General features: G+C 35.0%; 1 protein-coding gene across 5 annotated transcripts in view; it reads right to left on the bottom strand.

Moving 5' to 3' along the window:
* SESTD1 (SEC14 and spectrin domain containing 1) overlaps positions 1 to 22,885 on the bottom strand; it is a 142,846-nt gene that overhangs the window by 55,654 nt on the left and 64,307 nt on the right. For all 5 annotated transcript variants that reach the window (XM_027126934.1, XM_027126943.1, XM_027126961.1 and 2 more), the window contains one exon: positions 21,910 to 22,023. In XM_027126934.1, the coding sequence (XP_026982735.1) occupies positions 21,910 to 22,023 (114 nt within the window). The remainder of the gene's footprint in view (positions 1 to 21,909; positions 22,024 to 22,885) is intronic.

Raw genomic sequence — 22,885 nt, 5'->3', positions numbered from 1 at the left:
CTGGCAGAAAGACTCCCATACAAGAAAGGCTATAAGATCCACATGGAATCAGGTAGGAAGGGAAAAGACATAATAAGGTCGGGAGCTGTGCCCCTGAAAGGGGACACAGAAGAAAAGAAAGATTACATGGGTGGAGACCCGCCCTGGGGAGTGAGCAGTTCAAGCCACAGACTGGGCATCTCACTCTTGGGGTCCAACACAGCGGGGACAGGCCCGTGGTTGGCTGGAGGATTGCTGGGACTAACTGGAGGAGTATGGGAAGCCTGGACTCCATTTGTGAGAAGCATGCATGCTGGTGTGCCCATGAGGCAATGCGGAGAGAACAGAGTGAGGACCGTCCAGTGGCTGCAGGGTTTCCTGTGACTGCCTCAGTGCATATCCCAGCCGAAGCCAAGCAAAGGCTCCAGGTCTGCTTACTCCATGTTGCAAGACGTACTGGATCTAGGGGGTCACACGACCAGGAGAAAGCTCAGCTGTGGATTCAGAGGCAACTCGGTTGCAGAGAGCAGTGACAGCCACTCTTGGCACATACTCAGGCAGTGCATCAGAAGCAGCCCAGAACTCTGACAGCAGCCATTCCCCTACAGCTCACCTCCCAATACACGCTGAGACCACAAGGCCCCACCTGCCCTGTGGTGTGGCTTCATGACAGGGCAATGGTGGCAGAGGCTGTGGGTGTGATTGGCTGGGGTCTGAATGAAGGGGGAGAAACAACTGCTGGCACCTGCAAGGCGGTGCAGCTTAGAATCTGTCTGCAAGCAAAATAAGCCAAGAGTGCACACAGGCCCCATTTGCTTCAGCACTCCCCCACTCTGGGTCAAGGGTCATGGTGCTGGGAAAGTAGAAAGCACACACTTAAGGGGAACAAAGTCAGAGCAGGCCTGACCTTCAGGGCTTCTGCTTCACCAACTTGGGATCAGACCCCACACCTGAAAGGCCAGTGATGGCCACTGAGCAGAGGAGAAGCCTCGTCTCACACCCGGCTACAGCCCTGGCACCTCCACCTCCAGCACCACCTCTTACCAAGGTGATAGTGGCCATTATACCCTGAGGAAAGACATGACTGGCATCCACGTCAAATCCAGCTCTCCAACCACTGGGCACTGGGCATATGCAGTCTGTACATGAACGATCCCGCAGAAGGACAAACCTTTAAGACACAATAGGTAACTATTTCACCAAAATTCATAGAGACAGAGAAAGTTAAGTAAAATGAAAGGCAGAGGAACTGGTCTCAAATGAAATAGCAAGAGAATAACCAGGAAAAAATAATGAAACAGAAATGAGCAATTTACAGAAAAAGAAATCAAAGCTTTAGTAATAAGAATGTTAACTGAATTAGGGAAAAGAATAGATTAACACAGTGAGAATTTTAACAAGGAACTAGAAAAAAGCAAGAAAAACCCAATCAGAAATGAAGGATTCAATAACTGAAATAAAAAACACACTAGAAGGAATGAATAGCAGGCTAAGTGGTGCAGTCTTCTGCACAGAATAATGGCAATCATCCAGTCAGAACAGCAAAAAGAAAAACAAATTTTTAAAAATGAGAGCAATTTAAGAGATCTCTGGGATAACATTAAACATATCAACTTTCATATTATAGGGGTCCCAGAAGGAGAAAAGAGAAAGAAGAGGATCAAAAATGTATTTGATGAGATTATGGCTGAAAACTTCCCAATCCTGAAGAAAGAAGCAGATATCTATGTACAAGAGGCACACAGGGTCCCAAATAAGATGAAACCAAACAGATCCATACCAAAACATACCATAATTAAAATGGCAAAAGTTAAAGAGAGAATTCTAAAGGCAGCAAGAGAAAAATAGAGATTCATATACAAGGGAATCCCCATAAGGCTATCAGCTGATTTTTCTGCAGAAACTTTGCAGGTCAGAAGACAGTGGCATGATATACCTAAAGTGCTAAAAGGGAAAAAACTGCAACCTAGGATACTCTACCCAGCAAGATTATCACTGAGGAACGAAGAAGGGACTAAAAAAAAAAACTTCTCAGACAATCAAAAACTAGAAGGGTTCATACTAAATCAACTCTAAAAGAAGTGTTAAAGGGTCTTCTCCAAGTGAAGGGAAGTAAGAATCCATGGAAAAGGGAAAATCTCAGTAGGACAAGCAAATATACAGTTAGGGCTGAGGAACAACCACTTAAATAAGCTAGTACAAAGATTAAAACACAAAAAATTATAACAGCAACTATAACTTTATATAAACAGTGAAGGCATAAAATGAAGATATAAAATGTGACATCAAAAAACACAAAGTGTGGGGCTTCCCTGGTGGCGCAGTGGTTGAGAGTCTGCCTGCCAATGCAGGGGACACGGGTTCGTGTCCCAGTCTGGGAAGATCCCACATGCCGCAGAGCAGCTGGGCCCGTAAGCCATGGCCACTGAGCCTGCGCGTCTGGAGCCTTTACTCCGCAATGGGAGAGGCCACAACAGTGAGAGGCCCGCGTACCTCAAAAAAAAACAAAACAAAAAAACCCACAAAGTGGAAGGAGTAAAATATGTAGATATTTTTGAATGTGTTTGAATTTAAACGACTACCAGTTTAAAACAAATAGGTATAGTTATAAGTCAACATAATTGAAGCCCATGGTAACCACAAATCAAAAACCTTCAACAAATATACAAAAACTGAGAAGAAAGAAACACAAGCATAATAATAAAGAAAATCATCAAACCACAAGGGAAGAAACAAAAAGAAGAAATCAACAGAGAAGAAACTACAAAAACAACCAGAAAACAAGTAATAAAATGGCGATAAGTACATACCTATCAATAATTACTTTAAATGTCAATGAACTAAATGCTCCAATCAAAAGACACACTGTGGTTGACTGGATAAAAAACAAGAGTCATCTACATTCTGCCCATAAGAGACTCACTTCCGTGCTAAAGGTACACACAGACTGAAAGTGAGAGATGGAAAAAGATATTTCATGCAAATGGAAATGATGAGAAAGCAGGGACAAAACAGACTTTTTTTTAAAAAAAGGTATAACAAAAGACAAAGAAGGACATTATATAATGATAAAGGTATCAATACAAGAAGAGGATTTTACACTGGTTAACATATATAAACCCAAAACAGGAGCACTTAAATATATAAAGCAAATAGTACAGATATAAAGGGAGAAACTGACAATAATATTGGGTTGGCCAAAAAGTTCATTTCGGTTTTCCCATAAGATGTTACGGAAAAACCAATAAAATAGTAGTAGGGGACTTGAGCATCCTACTTACATCAATAGACATCTTCCAGACAGAAAATCAGTAAGGAAACAGTGGTCTTAAAGGAAACAATATACCAGCTGAACTTAACAGATGTCTACAAAACATTTCATCCAAAAATAGCAGAATACACATTCTTTTCAAGTGCACATGGAACGTTCTCCAGGAATGATCACAAGCTAGTCCACAAAACAAGTCTCAACAAATTTAAGAGAACAGAAATTATATCAAGTATTTATTCCAACCACAACAGAATTAATAAACTAGACATCAATTACAGAAAGAAAAATGGGAAAACCACAAATATGTGGAGACTAAACAACAAGCTACAAAAAACACCTATGGGTCAATGAAGAAATCAGAGAGGAAATGAGAAAATACCTGAAGACAAATGAAAATGGAAATACAACTTTCCAAAATCTATGGGGTGCACCAAAAACAGTTCTAAGTGGGAAGTTTGCAGCGACACAGGCCTTCCTCAAGAAGCAAGAAAAATTTCAAATAAACAACCTAACCTACCATCTGAAGGAATTAGAAAAAGAAATACAAACAAAGCCTGAAGTCAGCAAAAGAAAGGAAATAATAAAGATCAGAGAAGAAATAAATGAAATAGATACCAAAAGAGAGAAGAGATCAATGAAACCAAGAGCTGGTTCTCTAAAAAAATAAACAAAACTGATAAACCCTTAGACAGGCTCACGAAGAAGAGAGAAACCAAATAAACAAAAGAAAAAAAGGAGGAATAACAACTGATACCAGAGATATAAAAAAAAAAAAATCGCAAGAGAATACTACCAACAGTTATATGCTAACCAACTGGACAACCTAGAAGAAATACACAAATTTCTAGATATGTACAACCTGCCAAGACTGAATCAAAAAGAAATAGACAGGGCTTCCCTGGTGGTGCAGTGGTTGAGAGTCCACCTGCCGATGCAGGGGACATGGGTTCGTGCCCCACTCCGGGAAGATCCCACATGCCGCGGAGCGGCTGGGCCTGTGAGGCATGGTCGCTGAGCCTGTGTGTCTGGAGACTGTGCTCCGCAACGGGAGAGGCCAAAAAAGTGAGAGGCCAAAAACCCAAAAAAAAAAAAAAAAAAAGAAGAAGAAGAAACAGACAATCTGAACAGACTGATCACTAGTAGCAAAACAGAATTTGTAATTTAAAAAACTCCTAGCAAACAAAAGCCCTGGACTGACTGGATGGCTTCACAGGGAAATTCTACAAAACATATAAAGAAGAACTAATACCAATTCTTCACAAACTATTCCAAAAAACCGAAGATGAAGGAACGATCCTAAATGGATTCTATGAAGCCAGCATTACCCTGATACCAAAACCAGACAAAGACACTACAAAAAAAAAAAAAATTACAGGCCAATATCTTTGATAAATATAGATGCAAAAATCCTCAACAAAATACTAGCAAACTGAACCCAACAATATATAAAAAGGGTCATATACCATGATCAAGAGGGATTTATTCCAGGGATGCAAGAATGGTTCAATATTCAGAAATCAATGTCATACACCTCATTAACAAAAGGATAAAAATCACATGATCATCTCAATAGACACAGAAAAAGCATTTGACAAAATTCAACATGCATTCATGATTAAAACTCATCAAAGTGGGCATAGAGGGAACATATCTCAACATAATAAAAGTCAGTTATGATAAACCCACAGCTAACATCAAACACAATGGTAAAAAGCTGAAAGCCTTTCCTCTAAATTCAAGAACAAGACAAGGATGCCCACTCTCACCACTTTTATTCAACACAATTTTTTGAAGTCCTAGCAATAAGTGGTGCTGGGAAAACTAAACAGCTACATCTAAAAGAATGAGATTAGATCATTTCCTCACACCATATACAAAAATGAACTCAAAATGGATTAAAGACCTGAATGTAAAACCTGAAACCATAAAATCCTTAGAGGTGAACAAAGAACATTCTTTGACACAGATTGTAGCAATATTTTTTTTGATCCGTCTCCTAAGGGAAAAAAAAGAATTAGTAAATAAAAGCAAAAATAAACAGATGGGACCTAATCAAACTTAAAAGCTTTTTCACAGAAAAGGAAACCATCAACAAAACAAAAAGACAACCTACTGAATGGTAGAAAGTATTTGGAAATGATATGACCAATAAGGAGTTAATATCCAAATAATATGACCAATAAGGGTTAATAAACAACTGATACAACTCAATATCAAAAAACCCAAACAACCTGATAAAGAAATGGGCAGAAGACCTGAACAGACATTTTTCCAAAGTCACACAGACGGCCAACAGGCACATGAAAAGATGCTCAATCTTGCTAATCAACAGAGAAATGCAAATCAAAACTACAATGAGATATCACCTCATATCTGTCAGAATGGCTGTCACCAAAAAGACCACAAATAACAAATGTTGGCGAGAATGTGGAGAAAAGGGACCACATTACATTGTTGGTGAGAATGTAAATTGGTGCAGCCACTGTGGAAAACAGTATGGAGTTTCCTCAAAAAAACTAAAAATAGAACTACCATATGATCTAGAAATTCCACTCCTGGGTACATATCCAGAAAAAAACAAAAACACTAATTCAAAGATATATGCACCCCAATGTTCACAGTAGCACTATTTACAATAGCCAAGATACAGAAGCAACCCAAGTGTCCATTAACAGATGAATGGATAAAGATGTGGTGTGTGTGTGTGTGTGTGTGTGTGTGTGTGTGTGTGTATACATGTGTGCGTGTGTGTAAATACACACACGCACACATGTATACATATATAAAATGGCATATTACTCAGCCATAAAAAAAACAAATTCAGCCATTTGCAGCAACATGGATGGACCTAGAGATTATTATGCTTAGTGAAATAAGTCAGACAAAAAAAGACAAATACTATGTTATCAATTATTTGTGGAAGTTAAAATATAGAATGAATAATTATATGTAGCAAAACAGAAACAAACTCATAGATACAAAGAACAAACTAGTGGTTACCAGTGGGATAGGGGGGAGTGGCAAGATAGGGGTATGGAATTAAGAGATACAAATTAGTATGTATAAAATAGATAAGCAACAAGAGTATATCATACTGCACAGGGAATTATAGCCATTGTTTTGTAATAACTTTTAATGGTGTATAATCTCTAAAAATACTAAATCATTATGCTGTACACCCAAAACTAATGTAATAGTGTAAATTAACTATACTTCAACTAATTGATATCAAAGAACAGATCATTTCAATCTTTTAAAAACATTTTATTCATTTATTTATTTATGGCTGCATCAGGTCTTAGCTGTTGCAGGCGTGATCTTTCATTGCAGCACACAGGCTCTCTAGTTGTGGTGCACGGGCTTAGTTGCCCCACAGCATGTGGGATCTTAGTTCCCCTACCAGGGATCGAACCCACGTCCCCTGCATTGGAAGGCGGATTCTTAGCCACTGGACCACCAGGGAAGTCTCCCAGATCATTTCTATCTTAAACAAATGCTTCCAAAGAATAGAAATGCAGCGAATACTCCAACTCATGTTATGAGACAAGAATAACATTGAAACCCAACAACAATTTGAGAAAAGAAAAAACCATAATGAATGGCAAATATCCAGGTTTAGCTGGTATCAAGTTGTCAGCAAAGCTGTTGGGCAGCATGAATTCTTACACAGCAGAAATGCATACATAAATTAAAACACCTTTGGAAAACAATTTGGCATTATCTTGAAAACTTGAACATTTCTATAACCTATGCCTGGATATTCTGCAAGCAGAAAAATCTTATACATATTTACCAGGAGACATATGTAAGAACGTAAACATCATTCATAATGTCAAAAGAATGGAAACAACACAAATGTCCATCAATAGGAGAATAAGTAAATTGTTTTTATTCACAGAATGGAGTAACATTCATCAGTGAAAATGAATCAACTACATCTACTGCAAGAATATGCATAAATCTTAAACATATAATGATGAGTGAGAAAAAGCAAGGTACTGAAGACTAAAATCATATTATTTATGAAGTTCAAAAATAGGTGAAAATATATTAAGAATAAACAATATCTTTAAATGGGAACTCTATAGAAATAGATATAAAAGAATAATAAAAGATAAACACTCCCTATTTTCTTCTAAAGATTTTGTCTTTCTCATTTATGTTTTTAATACATACACACACACACACACACACACACACACACACACACACATGCACGAGAACATGAACAAAGGATGGGTAGACACAAATAAGTTAGGTGTTAAGGGATGGGGGGTATATGAATGAGACCAGGGAGGGGCACTCAAATTTATTTCAAGCTGTTGATATCTGGATTCTTAGGTTGGGTCGTGGGTGCCCAAGTGTTTTATTATTAAGCTTCATGTTATATGTATTTTTTAAGAATATGTTCTAAATACTATATTAAAATACTAAAAACAGAAAGAATGAACAGAAGTAGGGAATCACTGACAGAAGGGGCACCACGAGATCTCAACTCAGACTGAAGAAAGGGTAACTCTTCTGAGGCAGCAAATAAGGAGGTTAGAGAAAAAATGGACAATCTTGTGGTGGTGATGACAGAAAGCAGAAGGAATTTATGTGCCTCTTTTTTTCCATTAAAAAAATAAAAAAGATATTGAACATCAAATTACATTTTTGGTTAGTTTAATAACAACAAACTATATTTTGCCTATCTATTTTAAAAGGCAATTTAATGCTATCTCTACTATGAAGAGTTTAGCATATCAATTTCACTGTTCTCCTGTTTTGGTTCTAATGGGAGCTAATTTAAGATAAACAATAAAAAGAACACAGAAAATGGTTTTCTTAGTGAAAAAGTTGTTAAAGAGGGCCTCTATTTCATCCTCTTGTTCTAATGCAACTTCTTTAGACTAGTTCTTAGAGACAGGCATGATGTTAAACATGAAATAATAAGTGGAGTTAGGCCACGGAAACCATTTAATCTGCCACCAACTCCTTTTGGGATCAAGACAGAAACTTCCACACTAAGAAAATTAAACACAATCAGATCCCAGGGAGGGGCTTTTCCTTTCTTCAAAACTGTCAATCTATTAAACAGAAATATACCAATAATGAAACAAAGAAATATGTATTTATTCCATGAGGAAATAAACTACTTGCTAAATTGAGCATGAATTCACATCTGAAAAGACAACACTTCCAGAGCACTCTCTCCTGAAAAGAGGACTGAATAGAAAACTTAAATAACACAATGAATGGTCTTTTTGCTCTTCTATTTCTGCTCTCCTTATTTGGCACAATATTCAATTTAAGCAGTGAAAACATATCTCTTGAGAAATTGCTATCATGTCCCTTATAATTTGACATTTTAACGTCAAATGTTCAACATTCATTATTTACTGGACATTAAATTTATTTATTAGAAGTATTATTTATTAGAAGTTATGTGTTCTAGTGCTGGGAATATAAGGATAAATAAGTCATGCTTCTACAAAGTAAATGAGCTTTTTATTTCTGCAATATTCCAGAGAGAGTTGTGCACGCTTTTATAAAAAAGAAATAGATTAAAGTTTTCTGGTTTGCTTCTAGAGCCTTTACTGAAAATACTCTAACTAAATCTAAATGTTGTCCCTTTGGTTGTAGTAGCACAGAGGGCCAAAGGCTTTACTAGAATACCCCAAATGATTTCCAAATCCCTTTCCTAGGTTAAACACCATTATATGATAATTGGAAGGATACTGAGTCAGGAGCCAATCACTCCACGTTTGTGCCCTAGCTCTGCCACAAATTCACTGACTTGTAGAAGTTAACCTAAAGGAATTCACTCCAGGCTTATCTCCCTATGTGCCAAAGAAGGCAGCTGCATTAAATTATCTGTGATGTCTCTTTAAGCTCTAAGAGGTCATAATTTTAATGAGTTGTCATCCTATACATTTAATTTGGGCCATTTTCTCTAATATATGACCTGTCTTGCCCAATGAAAAGAGCACTTGTCACTTTCTACCCACTCTGGTTAATCTCACTATTATACTTAAATACATTAAAATCATTTTGCAGTTGTAGTTCCTAAATACAGTAAAATCATTAGCAACAGATTTCAAGTTTAATAAGCCAAAGGGAAAATTCGCAGTTATTGCTATATATGGCAAAAGTTTATTTACATCCGAATATTCCTCTTGAAAGCTTTTCCTAAAAAATCAACTTAAATGTAAATAGTACAGATTCTTTCATGATGTAAAATATATTTGAGAGTATACTATCCCTTACTAAATATAATTTTTTAAATAGTTGGCTAAGATTACTCCTATTATATTTTTACTTACGCAAAACAAACGTTAACAAGGGAACATCATAATTATAGAGACCTGCATAGAACAAATTTTCTCCATCATCACAAAAATTTTATAGAATCCATATTCTTATAAAATTCACTGGTGGCTGTTCTAAGTGAAAACAGTAGATCTGCCATGTAGATATACAGAATTATATCAACAGCAAAGGTATCTCAAAGCTAAATAATGTGAAAAAAAGCGCAATAGTTTAAACAGTCAGCTGACTCAAAACTACCATCACTTCAAATTAACAATTTAGAGAACTATCTACCATGGTGAAATATGTGTTTCCACTGCAGTAATCTCATCTTTACTTGAGAGGAGAAAGTGTAGAGGAGGCTGGCAAAACAGCTATAACTGCTTCTATTTTATTGTATAATACATGTTTCAAAAGAATGAGGGAAACATTTTAGGAAGAGTTTGCAGTAGTAGGAAAGAATCTTACTGTATGAAAATGCTGTATATCTAAGAATCACCTTTTTTGAAGGGAGTCAGGAGTGGCATCCTAAAGAGGAAGGAGAAGCCCTACTCCCAGCACACAGCAAAAGTACACTCTTTACAAAGGTAAAGAACTGTTCACCGGCCTTTGGAAAATGACACCACTTGCCAGAATGCAATGTATAAACTACAGACAACTGCTTCCAAGAGGATAAATCAAGTTTGGACAGACAATTTAACTCTATTCTTAAGTGATAGCAAATGTCACAGAGGGATGTGATTTCACAAAAAGAATAAATTCGAAGGCACAAGCAAAAATAAGACACTGCGTTTTTCGGGGGTGGGGTGGGGGAGAGTGGGAGTTTCAGGCCTGAAGTAAAATGTTAAAGAAATGCTAAAAAAAGAAGTTGTGTAGAGAAAGATTTCTGGACAATCTACATGAAAAAAAAAAGAGAAAACTGACACATTTCAGAGCCAATGTGGCAAAACAGATTTGGAATCCCACACTAGGTTATTTTCTCTAAAATCATTCATTGCAGCTTCTTAAACTACAAAATACTAGTAAAATTTCCTATATTCCCTTCTGTTACAGTTCTTAAAGAAGCCACTAATACAGCAAACCTGTACAAAAGTTTAAACATAAAGCAATGCAAATCAGGGAGTTACTTTATTTTATAGGAGATGTTTTATTACCGGCAAAGAGGAAAAAAATGATAAATAAAAAATCCAGTCCCCCAAAGCAATGATCACCAAAATTAAAAACAAAACTAGAAAATAAGAGTCTAAAACATAATATTGAGGTCACATGTATTATGTCTGACCCCTTTTCACCTATGATTCTAAATATGAAAACAAAGAAATAATGACATAACTGTTGAAAATTCTAAAGAAATATTTTCCAAAGCTATAAAAAAGCTAGAATCTTTAGTTAAGTGACTCCTTAACGAATAAGAAATAACACTATGAATTAGGGCAAAAATATTAAAAAGGACAAGACTCTAGGCATTAGAATATTCATTTAAACATCATATAGTCAGTTGTTTATTATCTACTATAAAACTTCCAAATATCTACTGACATTGTCATCTACTCTAATTAAGTGGTTAATTGATAGGAAGACCATTTTTCTAGCTCAAAAGCAAATCTCCTTAAAAATCACACAATGCCTTGCTTGTGGAGAAGATGGAACCACGAACTCAACATTTCATTTTTTTCAAAAAATACTTAAAATAATACATTTTCCAAAGGTACTGTACATTTTAGAGAACAGTCCACTGCATCACTCTAAAGCAGTACTTCCCAAACAGGTATGAAAATCTTATATCATTCTATAGCATTTTATCACTTTTTCCCAGAACATAATATAAAAGTAATATACAATGAGCTTGTTTTAAGTTTAAAAAAAGAATTCACTGAATTATTAATATTATAAAATACTGAATTAAAGTGAACTTCATAATACCATCTTAACATATACCAAAGTAAAAGAAAGACCAATTCTGGCTCTTCCCATCTACAAATGGAAGTCATAATCTTTAATTTTAAAATAGTTATGTAAGATACAGAATGAATTGTAAATCATTTTTAAAACTATCTACTTTCATGTTGGATTTTAAGACTACATATAAATTAGGATGAAAAATGGTATTATGCCATCAAAAACAGAGGGGGAAACTATTTTTATAAACTGATCTTTGAAATTTAACTTTTACACTTAAAAAAAGAAATCCAGCTGGTTTATTTTTATAATTTTTACGTTTCTTTTTAAGCAACTATATATGAGAAAATGTCTGCAAGCCTGGCCTGGTAGACAACTCACTGACTGTGTAGAAAGTCTTTCATTCCCCATAAATGAAGATCCAAATTCGATTTAATCACATTATATACTATCTTTTTTACCATAATTTTTAGAGTACTAAAGACATTATGATATTGAAATAATTTTGATGAAATGAGTACAATTTATTCATCTGGGGATAATTGTCTTGAGGCAAATTTTCAGGATTACCATTCTTATGCTCCTTATTAAGTTGTTATATATAACAAATATCAGTGAATTTTATGGTTTCTGTTATTGACGAGTGTTTCATTTAAAATAAAACCACCATATCATTTACGATTTCTAGCTGAGTGATAAATCTTGAATGACTGACAGATCTCCAACTAACTAGTCAACTGATAATATCAGAAAGATTTTAAACTCAATTAAATTAACTCAGAATGGTTTAAAGATTTCAACGTTAAGACCTGAAACCTTAAAACTCCTGGAAGAAAATATATGATGTAAGTTCCTTGACAGAGGTCTTGGCACTGATTTTTTTTAATCTGACATCGAAAGCAAAAGCAACAAAAGCAAAAATAAATAAGTGGGACTACATCATACTAAAAAGCTTCTGCACAGCAAAGGGAACCATCAACAAAATGAAAAGGTAACCAACTGAATGGGAGACAGTATTTAGAAATCATATATCTGATAAGGGACTAATATCTAAAATGTATAAAGAACTCATACAACTTAATAGCAAAAAAACAAACATCCGATTAAAAAATGGGTAGAAAATCTGAACAGATATTTTCCAAAGAAGACATAAAGATGGCCAACAGGTTCAACATCATTAATCATCAGGGAAATGCAAATCAAAACTACAATGAGATATAATCTCACACTTGCCAGAATGGCTATTATCAAATAGACAAGAAATAACACGTGTTGGCAAGAATGTGGAGAAAACAGAACCCTTGTACATTGCTGGTGGGAATGTAAACTGGTGCAGTCACTAGGGAAAACAGCACAGAGCTTCCTCCAAAACCTCTGTACCTCCTGGATAAATCAGAAGAAGAAAGAAGAATAGCATCTCTTATATGTGGGATCTTAAAAATTAGCAAACAAAAACAAAAACAAGCTCATAAATACAGAGAACAGCTTGGTGGTTGCCAGAGGTGGGGTGGGGGGTGGAAGAAATGGGTGAAGGGGGTCAAAAGGTATAAAGAAAAAAAAAATAATGTATTTTAAGTGAAAAAACTTGCTTATATCTTTAAAAAGGGGAATATTTTTTAAAATGAAGTCTTCCTTTAAGCATTTAACAATTTGGAAAATAATATGAGAAAACACTAAAAAAAAAACACTAGTCCTGGCTAGGAATACAAAGCTTAAAGAGAGATTGATATGAAAATAATAATATCAAACTTCAGAAAGTAGTTTCTATTATTCTACAGTGATATGAATGTTCAGTATGTCACTAATGTTCAAATTTTACAAAATATAATCCTATAAAAATATAATTCACATATCCAAAAAACTATCTAAATCTTAGGGAATGGTCAAAAGATAATACTGGGTGTTAGTTCATGCAGTGTGGAGCTCGTGCCTTCGACTGACTTTCTACAGACTAATCAATAGGTACTAACATCTGTAGGGACAAGGGTTAACTTTTAGATTTTGTCCAGAAGAAATGCAAATAATTTATGATCTGTGCAGTAGTTAAAATTTCCGTCCAGTAGGGTAACAGAGAACCTCAAAGTTTAGAATTTATGGATCTGCAGGACATTAACTAGTTTTGTATCTAATTTGGCAATCTTATCTGCCTATAAAAATCCTAAATTCTTCAAATGCTCTTTGAACCACACCTCACAAATTACTGATAACTTCATTAGTTAATGATTTGCATAATATGTTTAATTTACACTTATTTTATATTTACATGAGAGTCATGATTTTACCCTTATGAAAATCACACTTTAACATATGCTTTATCTTACCTGTTCAGGGATGTGATGGGGATTATATTCTAATTTTTATCTAGTAAGCAATTGTTAATTATCTTCAAATATCCACCTCCATGAATATCCTAATATGTATGGATACAATTAAATTCTTGAAGAAAACGTTTATTGGTTATATTCAAAGCAGCTATCATTTTAATAATCAGAAATCTAAATTTCAGATCTATTTCCAGGGAAATCTGAAACCTAGTAACAAGCACAAACGGAACCAGAGTAAAATGGAGGAACTACAAAAAGGAGGGAAAAAGACCACTACCTACATGAGTTTTTGCCAAGTCTTTTCAAAGGAAATTAAAAAAGCATAATATTTTTAAAATAGTAAAGTCCTACATAAATATTACTTTTTCCTTTATTTTATATATGTTAGGTTAAGACAAGACAAATTGAACTAAGCCACAGTAGTTATTAACTAGCACACAGCATTGTTCAGCAAGTTTGAGGAGAAAGATATTTATCATATGGTCTTTAATCAAAACATCTATGAAGGTTTTCTGGAATTCAATTTACAAAAAGACTTAAAACTTATTTCTCCTTTACTCCCACTCTTCCATATGTAACTAAAACACTTATCCTCTCCTAATAAAACATTCCTAAAGAACCTAACACTGAACCTTTCACTCTGTAGGCACTCAGATGTTTTACTTTTAAATTTTATTTATGCTAACAATGTGTGTGCAAGATCTAAAGTGAAAATGTGTCTTTGTATATATCTTTGTGTGCTTAGTACAGATTCATGTGTGTGTGTTATACACATACTATTTCAAAGGGTATGTCTGCTTATATCTGTTTGTGAAAGGATATTTTTCTCACTAAAGGAAACAACTTTCTGCAAAAGGTACAAAGAAGTCAGAAGAGATGGAGCCAGAGGTTTTCTTGACAGAGAAACATGAAGGAAGTCTTTGGTCCTAGATCCTAACATTAGTATGGCCTCAAAAAGAGAACAGGATCAGATGTAGTAATAAGACGAGGTAAGAGAAGAAAACAACTTAGAATGGTGGCTTGTTATCATCACCAGTAAAAATAACACTTTGACTATCATGAATGACAATAAAGAATGAGAAGGTGAGATCAGTTTGATTATTACTTTCTCAATTTGAGGATAAGGTTAACGCCAATACTACTTCAATTTTACCTTGTCATTAGACAGACTATAGATACTATTATCTAACCAGCAAAAGGTATCAAAGCCACCAGGTATAATGTTGCTGAAGGTCAGAAAGTACTGGAATATCTGAGTTGCTAAAAAGGAAAATGAACAGGTATCAAAGAAAATGAAAGGTATCAATTTCAGAGACAAGAAGGATATATAAGAAACATTTAGGTGACCAATGAGAAAGGAATATTCAGTTGCTGATGAAAAACATTAGGGAAGTGAACAAGAGGAAGCCCATCTAGAAGAAAGAACTTAGGATGATAGGCAAGAAAATGTGAAATCATGGAAACAGGTTGTCATTAAAATGACAACTGGGTGTTTATCTGATGAATATTGTGGACAGCTAGTAATAAGTCTGTGTTATGAATAATTCAATAAGGTAAAACAAAAACTTTTGCTTACAGGAACACCAGTACTCATAACAAAGTTATCCTTTTAAAAATATTTAGAATATATACAAAAACATAGGCTTAATTACAACAGCCCAAATGATCCAAAATGATATCAAGGAAAATAATTATTAATCAAACAAACATCTATATTGAATTTAATTATATATAACTCTAAGTATCATTTAATGGCTGGTGTTGAATTGCCCCTTAAAGCTGATTATGTTTGGCGGTATATTAGCCAGCATTTGAAATTACTCTCGTCTCATTAGGACATTAGGCTTTTAAATAAGTGTCTAGTGCTTATTTACTTGGGAAAAATATTCTAACTGAATCTCTTTAGTGTCTAAAAGAAAATATATTGACAGAAGAAGCTTTAAAACCTGAGTCTTAAAACATCAATCTATGATATCAGTTCAAGGCAGACAGGAATTCTCTGTCTTCCATTTTTTCCTCCAAGATGCAAGGTATTTAGCCACTACAAATTCATATAGCATGAGACCCAACTAGGCATACATTTCTGATCAGATGCACACACCTAAGCAGGATGTGACAGGTTCCTCACAAAAAGGACCTTTGCTTCTATTTGGAGTTCACAGAGTTAGTTTCTGAACCACTGGGCTCCGTCCACTTTGCATTCCTTCAGAGCAACATTTCCTGCATGCCCCTGGCATGAAAGGTAGACTTCCCTGCCTGTATGAAATACTCATTCACCATGGCAACATCCAGGCCTCCTACATTCAGCTTTTGCTTTCTTCCCTCACTACACTTTTGATTCTCCTCCTTGGTATGCAGCTTCCTATCCAGCAATCAGGGTAACACCTTTCCTAACATAATCCAGCAGCCAGGGCTACCTTCCCTTACACTGCTGGCACACAGCTTCTAATAAGTCTACATCACAGTCAAGTCAACCAGTGACAAAAGTCTGCAAGATAAAACTGAACAACAAAACAACTGTCTTCTGCTTAGGATATGTAGAAAGATGGAAAGAGCATTGTTCCAATCCTTACAACAACAAAATAATGCATATTAATCTGAAAAATGACAACTTTTCTTGAACCCATCAGAGAGTTGTAAGTCCACAGGAAAACCAATTAACCTGAAATCTAAGGAGAGATGAAATCCAAGGACACATGGAGCTGGAGCACTTGCTTACCTGGGGAAAATACCAGGTATGATACAAGCCAGGTAAGAATTCAGCTAAAGTTTTTAATGAATTGCTTAAGGCCACATGTAGTTTAATATGAAAGCACAGAACCTGTGGGAAGCAAAGATACAAGAAGAATTCAAACTCACTTGTAGACTCTTCTCCACAGACCTCCCAGGGACTCATAAGAAAGATTGGGGGTAGGGAAGATAAGAAACTTCAAAACAGGTCTGGAAGAAGGACACAGCAACCACCACTGTAAAGGCATGAAGCTGAAGCACAGCCCAGATTCTTCAACTCTTTCTCCCCTAGAGAACAAAAACCTTCAGGTCCCGAGGGAAGGCAGCAAGCCTGGATGACCTTAGAGCACAAATAAAACCCCACTGCTGATATAGGAAGGGGAAAGACAGGCCCTCTATCCCAATGGAGGCAGGAATATATTATGAGCCCAGACTACCATAGGCCTCCTAAAGCTGGGGAAGAGGGCCCTATCCCCTAGACCCTGGGTCACAGAGCCTGCCTAAGACTGAGGCTGAATCAGAACAACAGAAAATGCCCTACCGACAAACACTGAGTAACAAGTAACAGCACTCTATTCCTGAGGAGGGTCAACAGTGCAAAGAGAGACCTCTTCTGAGGCACAGGTGCAAAGGAAAGACCTACAGCTCAGGGTGAGACAAACACTAACTCTAGAGGAATCTAAAGCCTGTGATACACTGAGGAAAAGAAGAGCAACAACAAAAGCCAAAGCCAATTCAACTCCTGGCTAGACTAAACCAACCCCTCCCCTGCCCCACTAAAATCCTAGCACAAACCAAGATGGGTCCATGTGCAGGCAAAAATACGATTTATCTCAGTCTTTACTGTCCTAAACAAGATGTCCAACACCCAACATACAAAAAGCAAGAAAGAAAACAACCCACTGTCAGGAAAAAAACCCAAACAACATAACTAGAGTAAGACAGACCCAGATATTGGAACTATTAGGTATGGAATTTAAGATAACTATGATATATGCTAACAGTTCTCATGGAAGAACTGCAAGACAACATGCAAAACAGATGGGGATTACAGCAAAGAGACAGAAACCATAAGAAAGAATCCAGTAGAAATGCTACAAACCAAAAACCTGGTAAAAGAGATAAAGTGCATTTACAACTGGCTCATTAATAAACTCAACACAGCCAAGGAAACAAACAGTGAACTTGAAAATGGATCAAGGGAAAATACCCAAACTGAAACACAAAAAGAAAAAGAAATAGAGCACCAACCTAGAATGGTGAGAAATTTTCAAATGGTCTAACATACATGCAATTGGAGGTTAGAAGGAGTAGAAAAACAAAATGGGACAGAGGAAATATTTGAAATGAAAATGTCTAAGAATTTTCCAAAAGTGACAGCAGAAGTCAAACCAGAGATCCAAGAAGTACAGCAAACAACAAACAGAATTAACACCAAATAAAACATGCCTAGACATTACAAAATGTCTAGATTTGAAAAATTTTTTCAGTTTTTGCTGAAAACCAAAAACAAAGCAAAAATCTTGAAGGTGGCCAAGGAAGATAAAAGATATATAACATATAGGGAACCAAAGATACAAATAATAGTAGAGTTCTCCTCAGAAACCAAGGAAATGAGAAGGCAATGGTGTGATATAGTTAATGTGCTAAAAGAAAAAAAATCAAACAAACAGTGAAAGAAAATTCTATACCAACAGAACATACTTTCAAAACTGAAATAAAGACTTTTTTCAGGCAAACAAAATCTGAGAAAACTCAATGCCAACAGACCTGGAATGTAAGATATTTTTAAGGGAAGTTCTTTAGGCAGAAGGAACATACCAACCAAAAAGCTGAAAAGAAATGAAGAACACTGGGTGTTGTGAGCAACCATACTTCCAGGAGATGCTTCCCAAAGGAAGAGCCCTGGGGAAAACTAAGTATGGGAAATGCTATATGTTAAATGTATCTTATGATCATTCACAACACATATTAGCAAAGTAAAAGTTTGTAGTAAAGAAATGTCATATATGAAGGTAAAACTGAAATTCATTTTTTATTATTTTAATTGCTATAAAAGACAAGAGACTATCTATAGCAAAAGCAGTAGCAATATATTGTGTGCTTACACTACAGTAAAAGTAAAATGTATGTAAACAATGGAAGGAAAGTATTAGAGATATACTGTATTAAGGAATTACCAGTGTTAAGTGGTATATTATTTGAAGATAAGACTCCGTTAATAAAAGATGTATATTGTAAACCTAGGGCAACCACTGGAAAAAAATACTTGAGATATAAATTACCAGTCAATAATGGAGATAAAATGTAATCATAAAAATACTCAATCCAAAAGAAGGCAGAAAAAGAAAAAAATACATAAAATCTAGCAAGATGGAAGATTTTAATCCAACCATATTAATAATTACATTAAATATAAATGGTCTCATAAACCAATGAAAAGACAGATTGTCAGACTGGATATGAAAACAAGACCCAGCTATACTATATTTATAAAAAAATCCACTTTAAATGTAAAGAAATAGGTAAATAGATGATATGTAAACAGGTAATATGGAAAAAGATACAATATGCAAACAGTAGTCAAAGGAAGCTGGAGTAGCTACATTAGTATCAGACAATGTACACCTCAGAACCAGATTATTATCATGGATAAAAAAGGGACATTTAATAATGAAATGATAAACTGGTCAACTCAGTAAGAAGACATAATGATTTTAAATCTATGAACTCAACAGAAGAACTTAAAAATACATGAAGAAAAAATTGATAGAAATGAGAAATAAATCCACAATTATAGTTGAAGAATGCAATATTCCTCTTTCAGTAATTGATAGAATAAGTGGACAGAATATTACAAAGACTATAGAAGACCTGAACAACACTGTGAACAATCTTGACAATTACAGATCACTCCACCTACAACAGCAGAATACACATGCACAGTACATGGAGAACACATGTACATAAGGAAATCACCAAGATAGAGCATATATTGGGTCAAAAACCAAACCTTAACAAACTTAAAATAACCGAAGTCATAAAATACATATTGTCAGACTATAATTTATACAAATATTAACTCAAAATGGATAAATCTAAATATAAAACCTAAAATTATACGACATCTAAAACAAAACATGAGAGAAAATCTTTGTGACCTTGGATTAGGCAAAGATTTCTCAGCTATGATACCAAAAGCCTGATTCATGAAAGAAAAATTTAAAAATCAGACTTCATCAAAGTTAAAAACTTCTTTAAAAGCGCTGTTAAAAGAATGAAAAAGCAAACAACAGATGGGGATGCAATTTTTGCAAACAACATATCTGATAAAGGATTTCTATTCAAAATATATAAATAACTCTCAAAATTCAATAATAAGAAAACAAAAAGCCTTAATTCTTTTTTAAAAATTGGGCAGAATTGAACAGACACCACCAAAGAAGGTACATGGATGGCAAACAAGCACTTGAAAATATACTCACGTCATTAATCATTAGAGAAATGCACATTAAAACCACACTGAGATACCTCTACACACCTACTAGAGTAACTATAATTTAAAAACAAAGAAAACCTGACAATGCTAAGTGCTGACAAAAATGCAGCTGGAACTTTCACACTATGCCTGTGGGAATGCAAAATCATACAGCCACTTTGAAACTGTCAATTTGGAAGTTTCTTATAAAATTAAACATACACTTACCATATGACCCAAGAATCCCACTCCTAGGTATTTTATCTCTTAAAATAAAAACTTCACACAAAAGCCTATACACAGATGTTTACAGTGACTTTATCTATAATCACCAAAAACTGAAAACAACCCCAAATGTCCCTCAACTGGAGAATGGATAAACAGACTGTGGTACATCTACACAGTGGATTACTACTCAGCAATAAGAAAGGAACTACCAGTACATCCAACAACATGGATGAATCCCAAATGCAAATGCATATGTGAAAGAAGCAGATTAAAAATGCTACGTACTTTATCATTCCAGTTACATGGCATTCTGGAAAAGGCAAAAACCACAGGGACATAAAACAGATCAGTGATTGTCAGGGACTAAAGATGGAAGGAGGAGTTGACTACAGAAGAACATGAGAGAATTTCTGGAGTAATGAAATATTCCTTAGTTTCTTGATTATGGTGATGGTTACAGACCGGTTTGTGTTTGTCAGAACTCTCAGAACTGTACACTAAAATGGAAGAATTTTACTGCAGTTAACATTTTTTTTAAGTGCAGAAAAAAATCACACATTTTAAAGACATTTTGTGCTACATCATTTAAAAACTTTTAACTAGATTTTCTTAAATCTTTATCTTAGACACCTTGGAGACTTTTCCTCCATACCAAGAAAAACTGACTTTACTGAAAATAAAAATGACTATTGTAGTCTGGCAAAGTCCACAATGAGTCTTTATTGTCTGGCTCCTGTAAACATTCCAAGGCTAGATTCTACAGGGTTGAGTTAGGTTTTGCACCCTTCAGTGCTTCCACACTAACTAATGTAAAGTTTAGTATCTATCAACTCTCCTACTAGGAAGCTGGGATTAATAGGCTGTGGAAGGAAAAATATGACTGAATTGTTTAAATTTGTATTCCATCTTAGGACTTCTTTCTGATCTACAATAATATGTACAGCCCTTCCTCAGTATCCACAAGGGATTGGTTCTAGGAAACCCCATGGATACCAAAACCCACAGGTGCTCAATTCCCTTATATAAAATGGCAAAGTACAATGAATACAGTTGGCCCTCTGTATCTGTGGATGTTAAACCCGAAAATAGGGAGGGCTGACTGTAAAAATCCACTTGTAAGTGGACCTGTGCAGTTCAAACCCATGTTGTTCAAGGGTCAACCAAGCTTTCACACAAGAAAAGTAAGAGGGAGAGAGTAATGCCAATAGGAAAGTATGGATAACTGTGTTCATGTATCAAAACCAAACCAGATACTAAGAAATAATTATGACATCATACAAAATAGGCTCTAACTTTAATTTCTGAATGTCTAGGATTTCCTAGTATTAGTTAAATGTCTTCTTGGTAAGGTAATAAAAATGTTTTTATTTTCATTTTCATTTATTTATTTATTTTTGGCTGTGCTGTGCAGCATGTCGGATTTTTAGGGAAGTCCCTAAAAATGTTTTTAATAAAAAGCTTTTACTTATTCCAAAGATTCACAAAGAGTGATGAAAATGAAAACAAGAAAGCATTTGTGGCCTTGACAAAGAATCATAATTCATTCAACAAGTATGTGAATGCTGACTAAATATTAATCATTACTTAGGCACTGATTGAGCATTGCATAGGCACTGCTTAGTATCCAATGCTGAACAAACAAAATAATACCAGCAAATTCTGTTTTTAAAGATATAACACACTTCTATTTTCTTATAGAGTATATTTACCTCAAAGCCAAGTCTATCCTTTTCCTTCCAAAAACAAAAATGTGTTACTTTCTTATCCCAGAATTCATCTGGCTTCACTACACAAACGAGGGACACTTCAGCTGGAACAACATTCTATAGAATACAAAAAAAATTTACAAATTATACATGTAAAATGAATAATTTATTAAAGTTATAAATTATTAGATATTCATGATTAGGCTGAGTAACTAGGAGACCTTTGGAAAATAATTAAAATAATAAAATAGAAGCAATACTGCAAACTTCAAAATGTACATGGCAATACAGAAATACTTGAAAGACAAGCTGATTCAGAGAAGATTTCAAAAAACAATGTAATACAGACAGTACATGTGAATTATTTTTGTATTTTACTGAATCTCTATAACAGGAATATATTTAAGCTGCAAGATTATTTTTAGTTGAGAAATTATTAAATTTGGTTTTTCTATAATATGAAAAACATTTTTTGTAACACAATCATCTTAGAAAATTTCCTCCAATAACGTAAATCAATATTTTCACAAAATAAATTTCTTACCAGCCATTATGCAAAAAGGCCAAGATTCTGCGTGATTATTAACTTGAAGAAGAGGACAAAACTAAACCTCGACAAATACAATTTCACATTTACTAGATGCAGTTATTCATATCATCTAAAGAATGGAAATTAACATTTACTGAGTTTAATATATATTCCACATATATTTTATCAGCAAGTCCCATGAAGTCTATCTTTAAAATATATCTTAATTAAACCTACCCATTTTTACCACCTACATTGCTAACATTCCCAGACTAGTCAGCCTTTTGAAATATCCTCTTAGCAGGCCTCCCTGCTTCACGTATTCTCAGGCCCAGAATAAAATTCAAACCCCTTACCAAGGCCAAGAAGGCCCTCCAAGCTCAGGTTCCATGACCTCAGACCTCATCTCACACCTCTCCCCTCTCAGCTCACTCCTCTAACACAGCCACA

Source organism: Aethalodelphis obliquidens, unplaced genomic scaffold (assembly GCF_003676395.1).
Source record: "Aethalodelphis obliquidens isolate GAN/ISIS:26980383/991018 unplaced genomic scaffold, ASM367639v1 scaffold2, whole genome shotgun sequence".
NCBI classification, from domain to species: domain Eukaryota; kingdom Metazoa; phylum Chordata; class Mammalia; order Artiodactyla; family Delphinidae; genus Aethalodelphis; species Aethalodelphis obliquidens.
This window is presented reverse-complemented; position numbering and strand designations above follow the sequence as displayed.